The sequence below is a fragment of the Solanum dulcamara genome, chromosome 10 (assembly GCF_947179165.1).
Source record: "Solanum dulcamara chromosome 10, daSolDulc1.2, whole genome shotgun sequence".
Classification (NCBI taxonomy): domain Eukaryota; kingdom Viridiplantae; phylum Streptophyta; class Magnoliopsida; order Solanales; family Solanaceae; genus Solanum; species Solanum dulcamara.
The window spans coordinates 67,385,659-67,406,300 of NC_077246.1; the positions used below are offsets into that span (position 1 = coordinate 67,385,659).

Below are 20,642 nucleotides of genomic sequence, written 5' to 3' on the forward strand. Positions count from 1 at the left end.
ATTATATTATCTGTTAATTAATCCCTGCAGCCTGGTGCTCATTGTTTTTCTCGAGAAAATGATCTTTTATGACTATTTACAAATTAATTTTTTTTTAAAAAAATAATAATTGATCTCCGCGGCTAATTGTTTCTCTCTCTCGTTTAATGAAAATCGTAAAGGTGATAGAAAAAGAGAAATAAAGAGACCTTCAATAAATTAAAGGAGACATACAAAAGCAAGTGATTCAAAGAGTAGAATTGGAAACTTCACATGAATGGTACAACTATAAATGCGTCTCACCATAAAAGATTATGTGAGATATAAAAAATGTGCCATAGAAAAATATATGTATATATTTTTACTTAAATTTTTAATTATTATAATTAAATTAATTAATTTAATATAAATATCGAATATAGATAAGATAAGGAGTTACCTCCTCCTTCATATTATGGTTCATATTGAGGTTTATATATCTTCAAAATATTGGTTATTCAGATAATTTTGCTATTTTGAAATGAAATAAAAATATTGATAAGTACATAAATATATTTTAGGATATACTTTTATACCTCAATGGTTATGCAACGTCCATCTATAGGTTTGCTCTACCTTATTATTAGAGAAAGTGATATGTTTTTGTGTTTGTTGAATTAATTGTTGAGCATGCGAATAAAATTTTATATTTGTAGTTAAAAAGGAAAAAAAGCTACGATAAGGGGGTGTTTTACAAGAATGACCTTAGAGGTCGATGGTCTTGAACTTTTGATTTTGCTTTCTTTATAATCAAACAATTTTTACTTTTGACCTTGAAGGTTTAACCACGAGGCAAGTCGAGGTCAAAAGTTCAAGTTCAAGTTCATCAATTTTCAAAGTTGTTGGGTATAATTTTCTAATCATAAGATGTATAGATACTTTTAATGGTATAAGGCCTTTTGGAGAAAAACGTGCAAACTTAATCCTAAATGGACAACAACGTTCCATGTTAAAATTATCTATAAATTATTTTAGTTAATCGACAACTGAAATCAGAATCAATATTTTAAGAAGAAATGTACAAAAATTACGGAATGATGGTGTGGGACCTAATTTAGTGCCTTTGCCTATCTACCGTACCGATTCGTTTACTACCTTTACCCTGTACCTTTAGAGATGACTGATGTGTTAGTGACACAAGGTGAATCTCAAGATTTGCTCATGAATCTTGGTCATAAGCATACATAATGTATATTGTTGGGCCTATGAAAGTCATATGTAAATAACTCAGAAGAAAAAGAAGCTATATATAAGATAATGAAAGACTTTTAATGATGGGTCACATTGGGTTCGAAATAGAAAATATTATATTATGTTGAGAGTATCTTTGGACTGACTTAGGTTACATTTATTCTTATTAAAATTAAGACGTCTGAATCTGAATATATATCTAAATATTAAGATGTTGCATTAAAATCTTGAATACTAAATACTTAAAACTGTTTGTTTTCTCAACATCTTAATATATAAATTTGTCTTTATTTAAAAAAAATATATAAAATACTAAATTGACCTAATATTGTATTAATAAAATATTTTAAAAAATATATATGGCAATTGGTGATGGTGATGACTAACAATGACGATTATGTGTGTCGATTTGGAATGATATTGACTAATGAAGTTGCTTGTGGGTAGAATCTTATGATATAGTGGTTGATAAAAGCGATTAACTGTGGTTGTTGGTGGTGGCGGTATTGGAAAAAAGGCACCGACTAATTTCCGTCATTTTCAGACCGCCTTCAAGCAGAAAATAACAGAGAAATTAAAGAGAATAAAACACAAAGATTTAACGTGGAAAACTCCTCAATTGAAGAAAAACCACGGACCACCCAGAAAAATATTCACTATATGAAAATTGTTACAACCCTATAATACACAATATTTTTCTCACACCTAAATACCTAAAATACTACACTCAAGAGATCTCCAAGAGAAAATTCTCTAAATCTCACATGTATTTCTCTAGACTTTTGTTGTTATGTGTTCATGGTAGAGTACCTATTTATAGGCAATTTAGAGTCATGGTTGGTACTTATGAACACATTTATGCCATCATATTTGATAAAATGTGTGAAAACTATTAACCATCTTTCTTGACTTCCACCAACCAAATGCCCACAATTTTGACATTTTATCTTCTTTATTCAAACAAATACAACAAATCTCCACTTTTGAAAAAGAAGAAAAAATATAACTCTTTGGCTTTTACAGTTGACCAGCTACACATAACAGAATCAATTCTCCACCTGATTCTAAACTCGGCCAACCATGCACAGCTGACGCCTTCACATTGTCTGCTAGCGATAATCATAATTCTACTATCAAAAATTATTATATCCCCACCATAAAGAGTACATTCACTCAAATTGAAAAATCAATCCAAGAATTTTTACTTGAAATCACTTTACAATTTCAAAAATTTTAATTTTGGCTCATGTCGAAAAATTTGCTAATAACTTATGGTGTAACCCTCTTGTTGATTTCTTGAGAGTTCATTAGCCATCGACATCCTTTCCACCACACACCTTGCATCACCTATCAACCAATGTCCATGTGCAAATTGTGAACATGCTAGAATTATTCCATCATTTATCATGATAACCTTGGAGAACATGTCATAAGGATACCTATCTCAGCGTACAGTCAGAGCCTTTGTAGCTCCTTACAATCCTACCTTGTCTGAGTTTACTAACTGTTGATCAAAATTCTCAGTCCACAAAAATTCCAAAATTTCACTAGTCAAATCCTCAATATTTTTTCCATTTGACCAAACTTGAATCTTTGATCACCTCTTTTGATCCTTCATTGTGTTAACAGAGAACCACAAAAGTTTCAAAGTTGCATCCCCACCGCAATCATACATGTCATACCGCTATAGTTTGAGAACCACCACTGAAGCTTCTACATCTCTTAACTAATGCATACCTGATTTTGACAACACTTGTGAAAAAAATTCATCAATTTTGACTTTATTTTCTCACGCAATCGGCTCCAAAACTCATTCTCTAACCAAACTTCTCAAATCTTATCCTCACATGCTTAACAATACTAATAAATGGATAATAGTAATGAAAATGTACCCACTAAATTAGTTTTCAGAAAAGAGAGGTGGATCATAACGGATACACTTAAATACCAAGTCTTTCCTTAGTCAGAACCTCTTTAGATTGTAGTTATTTTCGTTATTACCAAATATACAAGTACCCCAAAACAACTCCACTGGAATAGCAAACTCCACCGAAATCAGACTCCACCTGCTATTCCACCAGGACGAAACTTCCTCTTGAAAACAATAATTCTAATTCAAAAAAAAAAATCTGATGTGGAAGATCAGACAAAGTTGCAATCACAGAGAATACTAAAATTTCAAAAAAATTATTCCACACCTAATGCTCTGATACCACTTGTTGGGAAAAAGGCATCGACTAATTCCCGTCCTTTCCGGACTGCATTTAAGCAGAAAATAACAGAAAAATTAAAGAGAATAAAACACAAAGATTTAACGTGGAAAACTCCTCAATTGGAGAAAAACAACGAACCACCCAGAAAAATATTCACTATATGAAAATTGTTACAACCATATAATACACAATATTTTTCTCACACACCTAAATACCTAAAATACTACACTCAAGAGATCTCCAACGGAAAATTCTCTAAATCTCATATGTATTTCTCTAGATTTTTGTTGTTATGTGTTCATGGTAGAGTATCTATTTATAGGCAATTTAGAGTCATGGTTGGTGCTTATGAACACATTTATGCCACCATATTTGATAAAATATGTGAAAACTATTAACCTTCTTTCTTGATTTCCACCAACCAAATGCTTAAAATTTTGACATTTTTTCTTCTTTATTCAAACAAATGCAACAGACGGTTGATAATTAATAGTGGAATGATACTGATAGCTAATAGCGATAGTGAATGATGATGGAGATTAGCGATATATATGTTGACTAATGGTGGTAATTATTGATAATGACTAGTGGATGTAATAATAGTTGATGGTGATGATTGCAAATGATGGTTATTGATGATGACGATTAATTTTGATGATTGACTGTAGTGATAGTTGTGATTGGGCTGAGGATGATAGTTGTGAATGATAGGTAGTGGTGATTGACGGTGATGTATAAAAGTAGATGGAATAGTGATGAACTGTCATTTCTTAAATAGACATCTTTATGATATTAAAATTTTGTTACAGATCATAATCATTCATACTTATTCAAACTCATTAAGTGGTTGTAAAATATAAAAAAAATCATACTTAATGATTAAAATCTGAATGATTAAGATTCAGATCTTGAAAACAAATAAATTTAATAACTAAAATCTGAATAATTAAAATTAAGACATTCATTAAGTATATATAAATAAGGCATTAAATTCTAAGAATCCATAAATTAAGAAAGTCGTGAAGTGCGTAAGCCCTTTAGCTTCTTGTGACAAACAAGATATCCATTTTTTTAACGAATGTTTAACCATAAATTTTAGATGTGCATTCAAAAATTTGTTATATAACAAAAAGGCAGATTGTCCTAATGCCCACTTCAGACACACATCCAAAAGTCTGATATTTCTGCCTATATTATATAGTGCAAAAAAGTCAGATTCTTTTAAGGAGGCATGTGGACACTGGCTATTTTATAGCAAAAAATAGTTATAATACAGTTGCAAAGATCTACTACTGATCCAGATCTTTCTTCTCTCCCTCTCCCAGCTTCAAACAAGTCAGCAGACATCTCCATCCAGGTATGACATCCTTGTTCAAATCAAATCTCCCAGGTTCAATTTGTAGTTTAAATTGTCTTACTTTCTTGGAAAATTTCACTTTGATGTCAGTAAAATTGATGATTTTTTGCTGCTTATTTATAAGATGGATCAAGATTCTAATCTTGATCTAATGAATTGTGGTTGTTGGAACTTCCATAAATATGTTTAAAGTTTGTTGCTTTCTTGGCTACTTTAGCTGATTGTGCTAAGGTTCTTGAAAATTTTCCATTTTTGTGAGTAAATTGATGATTTTGGTGCTTATTTATGAGATTAATCAAGATTCTTGATTTTTTGAATTGGGTTGTTGGAACTTTTATAAATATGTTTAAAGTTTGTTGATTTATTTGCTACTTTATCTGATTGTGCTAAGGTTCTTTAATATTTTACATTTTTGTGAGTAAATTGATGATTTTGGTGCTTCTTTATGAGATTGATGAAGAATTTACTTGATTTGGTGAAGTGGGGTTGTTGAAACTTCCATAAATATGTTTAAAGTTTATTGCTTTATTTGCTACTTTTGCTGATTATGCTGAGGTTCTTGAAAAATTTCCATTCTTGTGAGTAAATTGATGATTTTGGTCCTTATTTATACGATTGATCAAGATTCTTGATTTTATGAATTGGGTTGTTGGAACTTTTATAAATATGTTTGAAGTTTGTTGCTTTATTTTCTACTTTAGATGATTGTGCTAAGGTTGTTGAAAATGTTCTATTGCTGTGAGTAAATTGATGATTTTGGTGCATATTTATGAGATTGGTCAAGATTCTTGATTTTATGAATTGGGTTGTTGGAACTTCCATGAATATGTTTGATTTTCCTTTTAGATGTGTTTATTTCACCTACCAGAATTCTTTGTTGCATAAAGGGATTCAATCATCTGGCCTGATCCCACAGGTTAACAAATTAGCAATCTTTTATCTAATCAAATATGGGATGAGGATCAAAAGTATGCTTGATTTGGTGCTTTTAGTTTTTATTTTGCCCTGTGTATGTTATACATCTTCCCTGCTTCCATTTGTTTAGAAAACATCGTAATGAGATCGCATAGGTCTAACGTAATCCTCCTAAAAGGCAGTGAAAGAGGGGCAAGGATCAATTGGTTAGCTAAACAAAGTTGATGTTGAAGTAGAAAGAAGGCTAATAAGTAGGAACAGTTGTCGGGGAATTCTAACTCTTAACTTGTTCCCGAGACTTCCTTTTTATTTGGTAGGGCATGCTAACGAGACCTCACGAGAGCTTTGCTCATGACCTAGGGCTCAATTAGGCCAACTTCAGGTGAGGAATTGTTAATGATGAAAGTCATTCTCATTCACTTTTGGTTTCCAGAACCATTCTTGGTGTTGGGTGTGCGAATAAAGTCCTACATTGGTAGCTGAAAAGATTGGGAAGCTACATATAAGATGTAGGATCTCTTAGTGGTGTGAGGCCTCTAAGGAAAACCATGCGAGGTTGGCCCAAAAGTAGACAATGTCACACCATGTTAAGAGTATCTTTGGGTTGTATTAGCACAACACTTGGAGGGCAAGGTTTTGGACTTAACAATAGTATTTGTAAATCGACTTAAAAACCTTTTGAGATATGCAATAGGTTATCAAAAGGCACCCCTTTACAAGGGGAAGTCAAGTTTCATGATGCTTATGTAATAATAGAAACTAGCTTAAAGTAAGTAAGTCTCGGAAGCCTAAGAACTAGATTGTAGCACCAGATTGAGAGTATCAGTTGAGATGAGAATCATTAGTCATACGAAGAATGCGGTGCTGGTGATTGACCTCTTGTTTATAGTTGAGTTTTCTCTAGCTGAACAGTTTTAATTGTTTGGTGGAACGAATGGTGGCTATGGTGTTCTTCAAATAATCTAATTTGAATATTTCTTAAAGTTAGGATCCTGTACGGAGCATAATCTTTGGACTTCTCTTTCTACGTTCTCTCATACACAAATTAAATGTCATGCAAAATTAAAAGAAGTGAAATCTGACTAGTTTCTTGAATACATAAGCATTACATAAAATGCATAAAGAAAGTCATTTTTCTCTTATTCTAGCATTTGTTCGATTCATACTTGTTTTCGATATTAACAAAGATGATCATTTAAGTGACGCAGAACAAAAGGAATGTGATTTCTATTCTTACAAGTAATACAAAATATATCCTCTACTCCCTGCAGGTGTATAACGTAGGATGGCGTTGGTCACCACTGCTGAAGTTTGCGATGCAAACCCACAGCTTATTGTGAGTGGTGAACTACGGGCACTGCAGCCAATCTTCAAAATATATGGCAGGCGCCAAGTGTTCTCTGGACCTGTTGTCACTCTGAAAGTATTTGAAGACAATGTTTTGGTTCGTGAGTTTCTCGAGGAGAAAGGTAACGGGAGAGTTCTTGTTGTCGACGGGGGTGGTAGTCTAAGATGTGCAATTTTGGGTGGCAACCCAGTAGTACAAGCTCAAAACAACGGATGGGCTGGGATCGTAGTAAATGGCTGTGTAAGGGACGTGGACGAAATCAATGGCTGTGATATCGGAGTCAGAGCTCTGGCTTCACATCCAATGAAAGCCAATAAGAAAGGTATTGGAGAGAAGCACGTTCCAATAACCATCGCCGGGACTAGAATCTGCGATGGTGAGTGGCTTTATGCAGATACCGATGGCATTCTGATTTCAAAAATGGAGCTATCTGTTTGAGAATATATATCCTCATGCCCTAAGTAAGTGCATATCAGTTATGAACTTCTTTTTTATGGAGCTTATGGTCTAACTACTACTACTTTATATGTTATGGAAATCGCGAGCTTCATTAATCTATTGTATGTTGTAAGTCAAACTCGTCGTGAACAAGATTTTTTCTTAATTCTACTCTATTTTACCCTAAACATGGTTTGTTTAGTATTCCAACTGTAGATTTTGGAAAATTTGACACTGCATATAGTAGTGTTCTTAAGTAATCTTGAAAGTGATTTCTCCATGGTAAAGCTCTTGCAGGGCTTGCTGCAACTGATGACTATAACAAATCTTGACTTGTGTTGTCTGCTGTGGCACATGAATGTGACTGATGTAGAGATAGGATGGGACATTTATGGTCAAAAATTATTAAAGGGAAATTACTGTCAAATATCATTCGGTCATTTAGTTTACAAACAGCGTATAGGTAGTATATATTATATACATATACACAACACATATAGTCAGAAAAGTATAAGTAGTGTATATATACTTTGATCATGTTGGTGAACTAGTTGGTCTAAGGGTACATTTACATTAAGTTTCGTAAAATTAAAATTAAAGGGGAGTGATTTTTACGCGAAGTTAGACAAAGCAAAAGTGTGGGGGCGGGTTTAGTTGCAAGCAACAAATATATTGGCTCTCCGAAGTCAGAATTGAATATTTTTGGCTTTCCTGTACCTTCAACATCACCAAGGTATTGGCTCGTGACCATGTTTACTTCATATTCAAGAGCAAACATTCTGGCTCTCACGACATGGAAGCCTTGAATTCGTTCCCTACTTTAATAATTCCAAAAAAATGTTTTAGAGGTAAGTTCATAAATAGCCCATTTTAGTATAAAGTATACACTTTATACATATTTTGTAAACTAAATGGCCGAATGATTCAGACCTGTAATTATTAATGGGAAAACTTGGCCTTAGTACATTATACTTTTCTCGTCTGAAACAGAGTGACAAGTTTAACAGCTAACTAATGGCTAGTTTAGGAATGTAATAATCAGAATAATATTTGTACTGGCTAGTTTTATAGTACTAATTAATACTTTCTTTCTTTTAATTTGTTTGTCATATTTTTCTTTTTAGTCCGTTACAAAAAAAAATGTCTCTTTCCTTTTTCAATAACTTTTTATTTTTAACTCTCCACATGAAATATTTAAAACCACAAAATTAAAGAATATTTTGATATATTTAACATATTGTTAATTAAACCACAAGATTCAAAAAGAAAATTACTTTCTTAAACAGGATAAACAAATTGAAACGGAATGAGTATAAAATCCATTTTGCCTTTAAAGGCTTTCAGCCCAACTCTTGTGTGCTCGAGTCCAATTCAACTTCTAGCTTTTTACTAGCATAGTAGAATGGCAATATGTAGATTTGGAATTTTAGGAAACAAATATCACATAATATTTTACAATTAAAGTCATTTTAAAAATTTGGAAAAAAATCTTATTCAAAGAAAATCTCATCTAATAATAATAAGAGATAATGGCTAAAGACATATCTGAACTATCACTTTTTTCATAAGTTTTACACCTCAACTATCAGTTGTTTTCTTTTTTTTTTATCTGAACTATCCTTAGTTGTTTCATTTTTCTACCAGAATTATCACCACCTATGTATTAAAACACACATTGGTGTGTAGATGGTGATAGTTCAAATTGAAAAAGAGAACAACAGATATTCGGCCTAATCAGCTTTTAAGGTGTGTTTTAATATATAGACGGTGATAGTTCAAGTAATAAAATGGAACAACTGATATTACGGGTGAGAAACTAACGAAAAATTAATAGTTCAAGTGTGTTTTTTGACCATTAACGCTAATACTAATAATAATAATAATAAATATTTAAAAAGGATAGTCCAGTGCATAACGCATTCTGCGTCCGATGCCGCATCCCATGAGATGTAATATAGACAACCTACCCAAATATAAGTATTACTGGCTACTTCCTACCTTCGATTATATAAATATGATTTCTATTTCTTATTATTTTTTTGTCTTTTTTTAAAATTTCCATCTTATATTTTCCAAAAGGGACAAACCTACTTTGGCCTTGAAAATCATTGTCCTTCGTATTGCCAAACTGCATCTTTAGTACTGTGATTGTAAAGTGTACTTGGAAATGCTTACTTTTAGAAACCAGCCAAAAAGACCATAGATTCATTGAATTTTACTCTCAATTGTTTGATCACTACTCTATAAATCTTATAGCATACAAATGTATGTCCCACCACATTTTCTGATTAACTTTCTTCTCTTTGTATGTAATAAAGTTGCATATTATAGTAAACCATAAAAGTCGAGCGATAAGTAATATTTTATTTTTAATCAAATGTATTAGGTTCAAGCTCTGTTCACTTTTGGTAAGTAGTGTTTTACCTCCAAAGTGACATTTTTCTGCGCAAATCAAGATTAATAAGCTCCAAAGTGAATATCGGACATCAAATGGAAAAAAAAGGTGATTTACAAATTAAAATTAATTGTTCCTTATGTCTCTCTAGAATTAAGTAATTCATCTATTTTCTTCTTTTTTACAATCAGGTGTGTGTTTGGGTTAATTTATATGCATCTCGTTTAATTTTATTGGATATTTATTATTTCTCATCTATATGTACCAGATAAATTAACTCAACTCATTTCATTGACTATCAACCACTATTATAATAATAATTATTATTATATTATTATTATTATTATTTATGTTGCATGTTATTATTATTTTGTCTTTTGATTTATCGTCACTCAACATTTATTTTGTTAGTTTTTATATGACACCTAATAATAATTAACATTTTTGTATCTATCTTTATTAGATTTTTGTATCTATCTTTATTGGAAGGACCTTCTAAACCACTATTGTTAATCAATATTATTAATGTTGATGGTGATGATTATTGTATTGGGTGCCCCCACATATATCAACCCACTATTTCCTACATTTACTATTCCCTTTAATTTTCCTTTTAGAAATTGATAATGTAATAGTCTTTCTATTGCAATCAATGTCTTCACCAAACTTCTATTGTTTATCTTTGTTTTATCTAAAATTTATTTAATTAAACTTGAAAAGGATTTGTTAAACTTTTAAATTATTTCATCAAACTTATTATATTTTGTTTAGTTAAAATCGTGGGGTATTATGAAAATAGGCCGAATTAGCTCTATCTCTAATACTTATTAATTACTAAATTCAGGGGCGGAGCCACCTTGTGGTTAGGGATTCATCTGAATCTCTTTCATCGAAAAATTATATCATTTATATATAGTTAAAATATTTTTTATGTATATATAATAGATTTCGAACTCTTTTTCGACAAGTTTATATCCCTATTTTTTAAATTTTGAATCACCTTGATCAAAATTCTGGCTCCTCTTCCTCTGACTAAACCTACTCCACTAAGTTATAGCACACGAGTGTTCCATTTGTCAGGCATGTTGTTAATTATATTACAGAAATTTTTTTCGTCATATTAATATAAGAAAAATTACAACTTATAATATTGTTTATATAGTAATTAACTTCAAAAATTGATTAAATTAACTGTCGAGAAGTAAATATAACAATTATTATGGGACTAAGGGAATATATGTCAATGCTTATATATAGCTTTCTAGAGAGGAATATAAAAAGAAAAAACACATTATTTTTAAGGATTCAACTTTAATTAATGGAGGATCTTGGCCTTCTAATTAATCTTTGTCCAATTATTTTCTGATAATTGGTATGTGAAGAAATCAATTAAAACATCTAACTAAAAAATGTAAGGTAACAGATTATGGATGGAATAGTTCAAACCTTTAATTTATATCTTTTTTTTAATATCCGTAAAATAGTTTTTGCGTGTCACTTTTTATTAAAATAATGTGAATTACAATAAAAATATCTATAGGAACACGATCGAAAATACAGAATTTCCAACGGAAAATCCATCGGAAACATTTTTCAGTAAACCAATTTTCGATGAATTTTATATGAAACTCACATTTTTTTTAATACTGTTCATCTAACTAGATTTGTAATTCATACAGAGACTTGAGTGAAATCAATAGTGTGAGAATAAATAGGCATTTGGTCATAAAATTTGAGAGTCTGATTTCAAGTTTTGATTTTATCTTAATATAGCGAGGAAGTAACCAGAATCATATAATATTATATAAATTCCTTTGCATCCCCGTAATTATATATGTATCCCATGTGGACATGATCATATAATTTTAACATATGAATGTTTAATATTTTTGTCCAAAATATATCACATGTGGACATTATATAATTTTAACATAAGAATGTTTAAAATTTGTCCAATGAAGGTTGTCACTTCATGCAAAGAGGACATTGTGGATATATAATGTCAGAAACATTTCATTTCATTCATAAATAAACCATAGTGCTAGAAATTCAATATTATGTCTGGAACACAACTTAAAATAAAAGCTAGAAATTAATTCCTTCTTCAATTAATATCTATTTTTATGTATATGATACAAAGATGCATGCAGCACTTGAAACTATGTCTGTGTTGGAAAACTATACTTTTTTTTTGATATTTTAATTATAGGTCCACAAGGACCACAAGATAGCCATAATTGAATATAACTACCAAAGAGAATATTGAAGTAAATTAAATGAATAAATTCTACTTTTGTTTGGGGTAGTTGAGCTAACAAATTAAAGAAGGATTAGAGGAAAGTTGAGTAATTTGCTATTCAAGTATTCATTATAGAGGGAGTTAAAAGAAGATTTGTGTTTGTACTAAGGCTAAATCAAAATTTTAATCATATGAATTCTGAATTTTAAAAATATATTTTGAGTCAAAGTAATTCAGTTCGATTGAATCCATATTTGTACTTCAAATTAACTCCGCCCTGGCAAAGTGTGCATCGTACTTGTAATAATTATTAGAAAGAAAACAATTTTCCTGAGGTTGGATCTCAAAATGAGTTATTTTTTACTTTCTTAAGTGGTCTCACATGGATAATATATAAGGTGATTGTGCACGCACCAAATGTTCTTTTAATTACATTAAGTAAAGATACGTGTATATATTTAAATAGCTCTTTGTCATTCTTAAAATCTCTTTCACTTCCCATGTACTCTTGCAAATGATATCACGTTCCTTTATATGGAGCTAAAAATTATTTTGTGTTTCGAAGACTGGTGTCAACAATGTAATATTTTTCTACAAAAATTTAAAAAATGTAATTCACATCATACTTATGCTTCTTCTTGATTTCTTCCGTTCTAAAGTACTATCAAAAATGAAATTACTAATTTACATATCATGTGGTGGAAAAGAAAAGTTATTCAAAAATGAATAGTCCGGTTATTTATTAATAGATAGAGATATTGTTTAATGGTGTTGATTGACCACATTAATGGAGTAAGTTGATAGATAAATATTAGTTGGAATTAATAAATAATGGATGTTTTTATAAAATATAAAAGTTTGGGGTAATTTTTAAAAATTTTAATACTTTTCAAGTTCTCAAGTTCTTGTTTTTTCTAGAACTTGAAATGTTTGCCAAATATATTTGCTAAGTAATCAAATTATATGGACAAACTCTAGTTTCCAAAAAAAAATTCAAAGTTTTTCCCAAAAACTATTTGAGGCCAAACTGCACATTAAATTTTATCCCCATTTAAAAAATAAGTCTTGCCGCTACATATCTAAAAGAATGAAAAATTACGCTTTCACGAATTTTGACTGTGGAGCATAACTATCGTATAATTTTTATTTCACCTATATTGTTAAATTATTTACAAGTTATATCGAATCGACAAAACTTGTCTTAGCTTGTTCACAAGTTATATTGAATGGGGCATAAGTAATTTGGTACAATCTTTTGTTTTATTATTCACAAGTTTTACTAGATCGATGAATCTTGCCTTATTCATAACTGATGTTGGACAGGTTATAAGTTTTGGAATAATCACTATTCCACATATTTTGGTAAATTATCCATAAGTCCAGTCAGACGGACAAATTTTACTTTGTTCACAAGCTATGTTAGGCTAATTTTGATATAATTTTTATTCTACAGCTAAGTTTGATACAGTTTTCATTCTATTTATCTTATTAAATTATTTACAGGTCTTACCAAATTACAAATCTTACATGTGTTGTTCAATATTTATCAGCATTATCGGACGAGCTAGCAAGATTTTATATTATTTTTTATTTTATTTATCTTGTTAAATTATTCATGTGTTGTGCATATAAAAAGACAAAACTTGTTATTATATTTAATTATGTGACTTTAAAGCTAAATAATACATCAACCTTATATATCTTTGATATTGTTGCATGACTCAAAAGAGAAAAAATGCAAAGAAACCCTTTGTTTTCAATGAATAAAGAAAAGAGACAAAATAAAAATATTGGACCCATATGAAAGATTTTCATAGTATTTTAATCATCAAGGCATCCACTCTTATTGGTAAGGCCTAAATAATAATATTTGGAAATAAAAGGTTTGGGTCCATATATCTATTCTTTATGTGAGAAAATGATTTGTGAAAGGAGAGAAAAGAAAGGGAAGGAAGGAAAGAATAAAAAATATTTTTGCCTCTAATCTTGAGTTGAATGCAAAATGAAGTATAAAAGAACAACGAGGAGATATTTTTTTCATTCGGTGTTGGATATTCGTTTTAGACTCCAATTAATTCGAATTTACATTATGTAAGGCTTGTTAAAAGATAAATACTCCTCTATCGGTTTTTTTAATTTTATTCAAGACCTATATGAGAATTTTTTTTATCCGACAACAATCACTTATGAGCTAATGATCTTACAATATGCTCATTTTTGTTGCCACAACAGTCCAATACTTTGTCCGGATAAAGGACGAATCAACCAATCATGGATTCAACAATTAATCAATCAAGTCCTATTATGTCAGGATAATAAAATAGGGAAATATCTGACTTAACGATTCAATCCCCTCCTATGTTTGGTTAGGTAGTTATTGAGTTCGAGTTATTACTTACTCTTACCTAATTCGATGCTCGATACTCCTCCCAAGATTCAGTGCTCATAAGACAATTAATCCCAATCAAACCAATCACCAAGTCTCATATGGACTCTTATCAGTTCACCGGTTCTATCCAATCTATCCTTTAAACAAATCAATTACCCAATCATTCTCAATCTTTTAAGAGTAATTGGGACAATCATTTATGACAATATTCAGTTGAGACCATTCATTTGGGTTCAATTAAGAAGATAGATAGGACTATCAAGTTTCATCAAAACTATCATCATGTTCACATCCCAATCCCAATCTCAATCATGCATTCACAAGTTCAAAGCTCTAGACTCAATCTTTAGGCATATACATTCAATATTAGTCAAAATACTATTAGGGTTTATGAAATAAGTAGTTTAAATCATTTGTTCCAGAAACAAGTTCGTAGAAAAACATCAATTATGTAATATTATGTAAAATATGTTAAATTTAAGAATTCTCTCAACAAGTACAATCATGTGGACTCAATTCATTCACAAATCCACCTATCATAATCATGGGGCACATGAAAGAATAAAGTCCATGCTTTAGACAGACAATCAAACTGGCCAGCTGAAATCCTTGAACCCTAGTCATTTCTCCTCTCCTTAACCCTTATTTTCTTTTGCTTGAATGCCTAAAAGTCTAAAGAATGGGTTTAAAAACCCTTATAAGGTCGAAAATGGCCTATATCAGTCATGGGTTAAGTATAGGAGGGGAAAAAAAATCAGAATGCCCCTCACTGAAATTGAAAAACATACGAAAAAATACACATAAATCGCGTTTGTCAAATGCGATTTATGTCCAAAAGTCGCGCAACACATAAAACGTACTTTTCAAATGCGTTTTATGAATAAAGTAAGAAAATGAACTAGGTGGGGTCGCGGACTTGTCGCGCACTCTTCTGGTTAGGCTGCTTTTCTCCCGAAAAAATATCTTTTGATCCGGTTGACCTAAAATTCAACCAAGACCACTTTTTCACATGATTTTCCCCCTGATCAATATTCCGGTCTCGGATTGACTAAAAAAGTTAGGGATGATACATTATACGAGCTAGCTATCCTCTAGGGGTATTTTGATAATTTTTGGGGTATAATATGGCCCACCCAAATTCATCTCGATCTGCCAATTTGATACTCCTTTTTGCCTTATCCGTCCACGTATGACTCTCTTATTTATTAACTAGACCTATTTTAATTCGCGCAAATTCAGTCCAACCTGTTTATTTAACGCCCTTAGTATGCCCTCTCCATCCACGTCCACCCCTCCCAAATTCAATAGTAGAGTCAGAATTTTCATTAAAAAATCATAATATAAATAAGTAAATACATGAATAAGACGTCAAATGAGATTCAACATCTATTATATATACATAAAATATAATTTTAAATATGTATAAATAATATAATTTTTTATAAAAAAAAAATCGAATGAACACTTCGACCCTTCTTGGCTCCGCTCCTCTCAAACCTTCCTCACTAAATATACGCACACAAATTAAAAATACACGTAGAGCACATGCATTATTGTGTATTTACGTTAACTCACGTCATTCCATCGTGTTATATAGTTGAAATGATGATGACAGTGCTTGTACTTATTCATAACAATTAATTATTAATTAATCTAAGTGGGAACTACCAAAGTCTATTATATACTATCTATCTATTTACTTTAGTATAATTAACCACCAACTAATTGTATTATTCCGTCCCAATCTATGCCAACTAATCACTAATCATTATTCATATGAAATATGAACAGGTAAGGATAAGAGAGAATTAAATATAGCAGGTGAAATGTCTCTATTCAAATATCAAGTCAAATATATAACCTTATAATATAACATAACATAAGTGGTTATAGTGATAAATCAGATCATTGTTCCAATGCCCCCTGATTAGATACTTTATTTGTCGAATTTTGATTTAAAATAGAATTGAAAAAGTAAAAATAAATTTTATGATTTTAAATTAAAATTACGTAGACTCTTATGACCTTAAATATATCACGTGAAAAGTTGAGATTAAAATTTGTAAAAAAAAAAAAAAAAAAAAGGAAAGAAACTTCTTTTTTTAAACAGAATAAAAAAGAAAATAGGACAAAACAAATTGGAACTGGAAGAGTAAGAGCCTATTTGGATAAAAAATAATTTAAGTTGAAAATTTCAGTTTTTCACTTTAAGTTTTTTTAAAGTTGTTTTACCTTAAAAGGAGTGTTTGAAAGCACTTTTTTCATTTACACAAACACAATAAAAAAGCTTTAAAATTATTTTAACTTAAAAAGTACTTAAAATAAGTTTATCCAAACAGTCTCTAACACTTATAAAACAAGAGGAATAGAAAGAAGAAAATTGAGGATGTTTATAAAATAAATTACTCATTCCGTTTAATTTCTTGTGAAAATATTACTATTTAGAGAGTTAATTTGTTTTTTTTAATTTAACTATAATTTTCTAAAATTTTTAAAAATTGTTTTGAATCTTTGATTATGTTGACATATAGTACTTTTTGTATAGGATTCAAATAGTAAATTTTATTTTAAATAATTTATATTTAAATTCATACTTAAGTATTTTGACTCGCTTACTTTGAACTTCATCATATAAATTGAGACAGATAAAAGAATTAATTGTTTGGTTTGTTAAAAAAGTATGTGGAAACTACGAGCATCCTACGTGATTAACAAGTAATTAAGGAGCTTGATGAACTATGCAAGTATATATTATTTTGAAAGGTGGGTTTTAAGATTTTAAGTATGTATTTAATTTGGACATTAAAAGAATTACGATTTCTTAGGAAAATAATATTTGTAAAAAAGTGGGAGATTGTATTTAAAAATTGAGTTGAATCTGGATATGTAATTAAAATTTTGTAAGTGAAAAACAAAAATTCACTTGAAACAGTTTCACAAAATCAGTCCAATGGATAAAAAAATGTTGTTTTGATTTTTTGTATTAAGAAAAGTAAAACAATTGCATGAACAAAAAATAGGTTACTGATCGATATCAATTACTTATATACATTAAGTTAATTTTTTAAATTCATATATGAAATTAAAATTAAAATCACTAAATCAAATTATGTAAATCATTCCCTTATTAAGTCAAACAACATGAATCGAACAAGAATAAGTTGCAAGTATTAAAAAAATAAAATTGACAAGCACATTTAATTTGTACTTAGCTAACTATATTAATTACTATTTGTTAAACATGATGTGTAATTGTTTATATATATATATATATATATATATATATATCAATATTTTATAACATAAAATAAGGAATATGAGGGGAATAAAAATACATTATTTGCATGAACATAATAAGCAAAATGACCTGGCATTTGGTCAGTTTTGTTTGTTCGAATGAGGATATTATAAAAACATTTAAAAGCTCAAAAAGTTTGACAATTATATCAAATTGGTCAACATATATACAGCCAAGTAGCAATTTGTAGACCATCATGTCGAATTGGTTGGTCGATGGAGGTTCTTTAATAAAACATATTGAAGTATAAAGTTACGCTTGTTATCGATATATTTTATTTAGACATTCAAATTAAGTCATATTTTAATTAAAAATTTTATATTTTAATAAAATATTTTAATTAGATATTTTTGATTTAAATTTTGATTTTTTAAATTATATTTTCATTTATTAAATAGTTACGTTAATCACATAAAAATATATATGTATATATATATTTTATTTAGTTATATGCATTTCAATAAATTGTAAAATTTTAGACATTTTTTTAATTAATTAAGGTGATGCACATAACTAAAGGACATTACATATTTTATCCGCTTTAACTCTATTTAATAGATGAATGACATGCGCGTAATTATTTTTTTAATTTTTTTAAAAAAAATGTCTAATTGAAATATTTTATAAGATTTAAGATGTTCAATTAGAATATGACTTGATAAAAATATCTAAATAAAATATGTTATGACAAATTTAAGAAATTAACTCAAATATAAAAGCAAAACATGATGAATGACTAAAGTTATATATATATACACACACGTGTCTATACAATTTGAAATAACTTCAAATAGGTAGCGATAAAAATTTAAGTGTATTTATCTAAAGTTCATGCATATATAATAGACATTTAATTATTATTATCATTATAACTTCAAGCATATAAAATTTTAAATACTGTTGCACGAAATTATTTCAAAATAAATAGACATGCAAGAAATAGTTGTATATTCAAACTAAATAGCTATGCGTAAATAGAATATCCCATGGAAAGCTTGTTTTAGTGAAAGCATGCTTGAAATATTTTATTTTACGTGTCACATCTAAATTTGCCGAAGTGATAGATAGAACATAAAGGGTATCCTCCCACTTAAAATTCCGTTAAATCAATTAAATATTTTATAATTAAAATTTTAATTATTCAAAATTAGTAGGATAAGCGTTATAAATAGTAATTCTTCTCGTGATTAGAAGAATATATTTTATAATGATATTCAAAGTTTATATGATTTCAATCTCAAAAAGTAAAAAATATCATAGAAATTGAATAAGAAAGTACAATTTTTTTTTTAAAAAATAAAATATTTGGGGGGTTGAGTGTACAAAATATTTAGATGTATAATCGTGTGTTGAATTTTTTTTTAATTAATATTGGACATTATCACAATCCATATGGCAGTTCTAAAAAACGACACTGACCCAAGCAATTATAAACACATTTTAGGTCATTCATAAGGCGGAGTCATTTTGAGTTCAGGAATTTCAATCGGACTCTATTTGACGAAAAATTATATTATTTATATATAATTAAAATATTTTTTTATATAGATATAGTAGATATTGAACCTGATTAATTTATATATCTACTCTTCAAATTTTCAACCCTCTTAATAAAATTCTAATTCCCCCACTATTCATAATGATGATAAAATCCCAATTATAGATGGGACAAAAGAGCATATAAGATAATAAAATTAATCCAAAACTAACAACCAATTACTCATCCATTATCTCATCCTCAAATTTAAATCATTTCATAGTAAGCCAACTTTTTGTTGCATGATTATAACCTAATTAACTAATCATGGCAAATACATTAAAGAATAGGAAAATTTAGTTTTTCTTTATTGGCATATGTACAAATACAAAATCGGATTGACTAGCTAACATGAGTATAGTGAAAAAAATAATTCGTCCTATTAATTTTTCTTATCATTGTGGTGCTCCAGCCAATTTGTATGCACCTTCGATCTTAATGATATAAATATCTTACTTGAGTTGAGGGTTTATTAAAAATAACACTTCTATCTTCACAAGATATGAATAAAATCTGCGTAAATATTACTTTTTTCAAACTGCACTTATGAAATTACGCTAAAGAGATAAAAGAGATGACCAAAACATGAGGTCTAATAGTAGCAAAGTCAATAAAATTATAATAAAACAAAACAAAGCATTAATTACTTACTAATTAAATTGTTTATGGCATAAATTTTTCAGAAAGGACATCTTAAAGATCTCCCTAAACTTGACAATTTATTCCCTCAATTAAATTAAGAAAAAGAAAAAGAGAGAGGACAATTAATTTTCTAGTCCCAATGAGGACGAATAAATAAACGTAGCTTACAAAAATGAGGAATAATAATGAATATCAATAGAAAATCCTTTACCACCTGAAATTATTTTTTATTAATCATGATTGGTAGAGAATCATATGCCTAATCATTTTAAGCACACTACTTTAACTTCACAACTATTAATGATTAATTAACTCAACCACTTTTGAAAAGTATACACTTCAGAAAAATAGTAAAGCATGCAACACAATTAAGTAATTTTGACTCATACTTTATATTTATGTCAATTTTTTAAAATATATATAAATAATATATTAAAAAATTCAACCAACCAAAAAATTGTAATTCAAAATCAAAATCCTTCCCCGAACAAAATAGAAACTATAAAGTATAATTAAAAGAAGCTAATGGGGAGAACAACCAAAAAGTGATTGGTAAAAAAAAAAGTAAACTAACTTTAGGAATTTTTTTTTTTTTTTTTTTTTTTTTTACCCCCCATTTTGGAGGATTTATAGTGTTTCCACACTTCCCCTCCAGTGTGACT

General features: G+C 29.3%; 1 protein-coding gene across 1 annotated transcript; it reads left to right on the forward strand.

Moving 5' to 3' along the window:
* The first annotated feature begins 4,546 nt into the window (after nucleotides 1–4,546).
* Nucleotides 4,547–7,668, forward strand: LOC129871270 (putative 4-hydroxy-4-methyl-2-oxoglutarate aldolase 2). The gene is made up of 2 exons (XM_055946175.1): nucleotides 4,547–4,779; nucleotides 6,966–7,668. Exon 2 carries the CDS (start codon nucleotides 6,980–6,982, stop codon nucleotides 7,478–7,480), a length of 501 nt encoding a protein of 166 aa, XP_055802150.1. The 5' UTR covers nucleotides 4,547–4,779; nucleotides 6,966–6,979; the 3' UTR covers nucleotides 7,481–7,668.
* The last annotated feature ends 12,974 nt before the right edge of the window (nucleotides 7,669–20,642 follow it).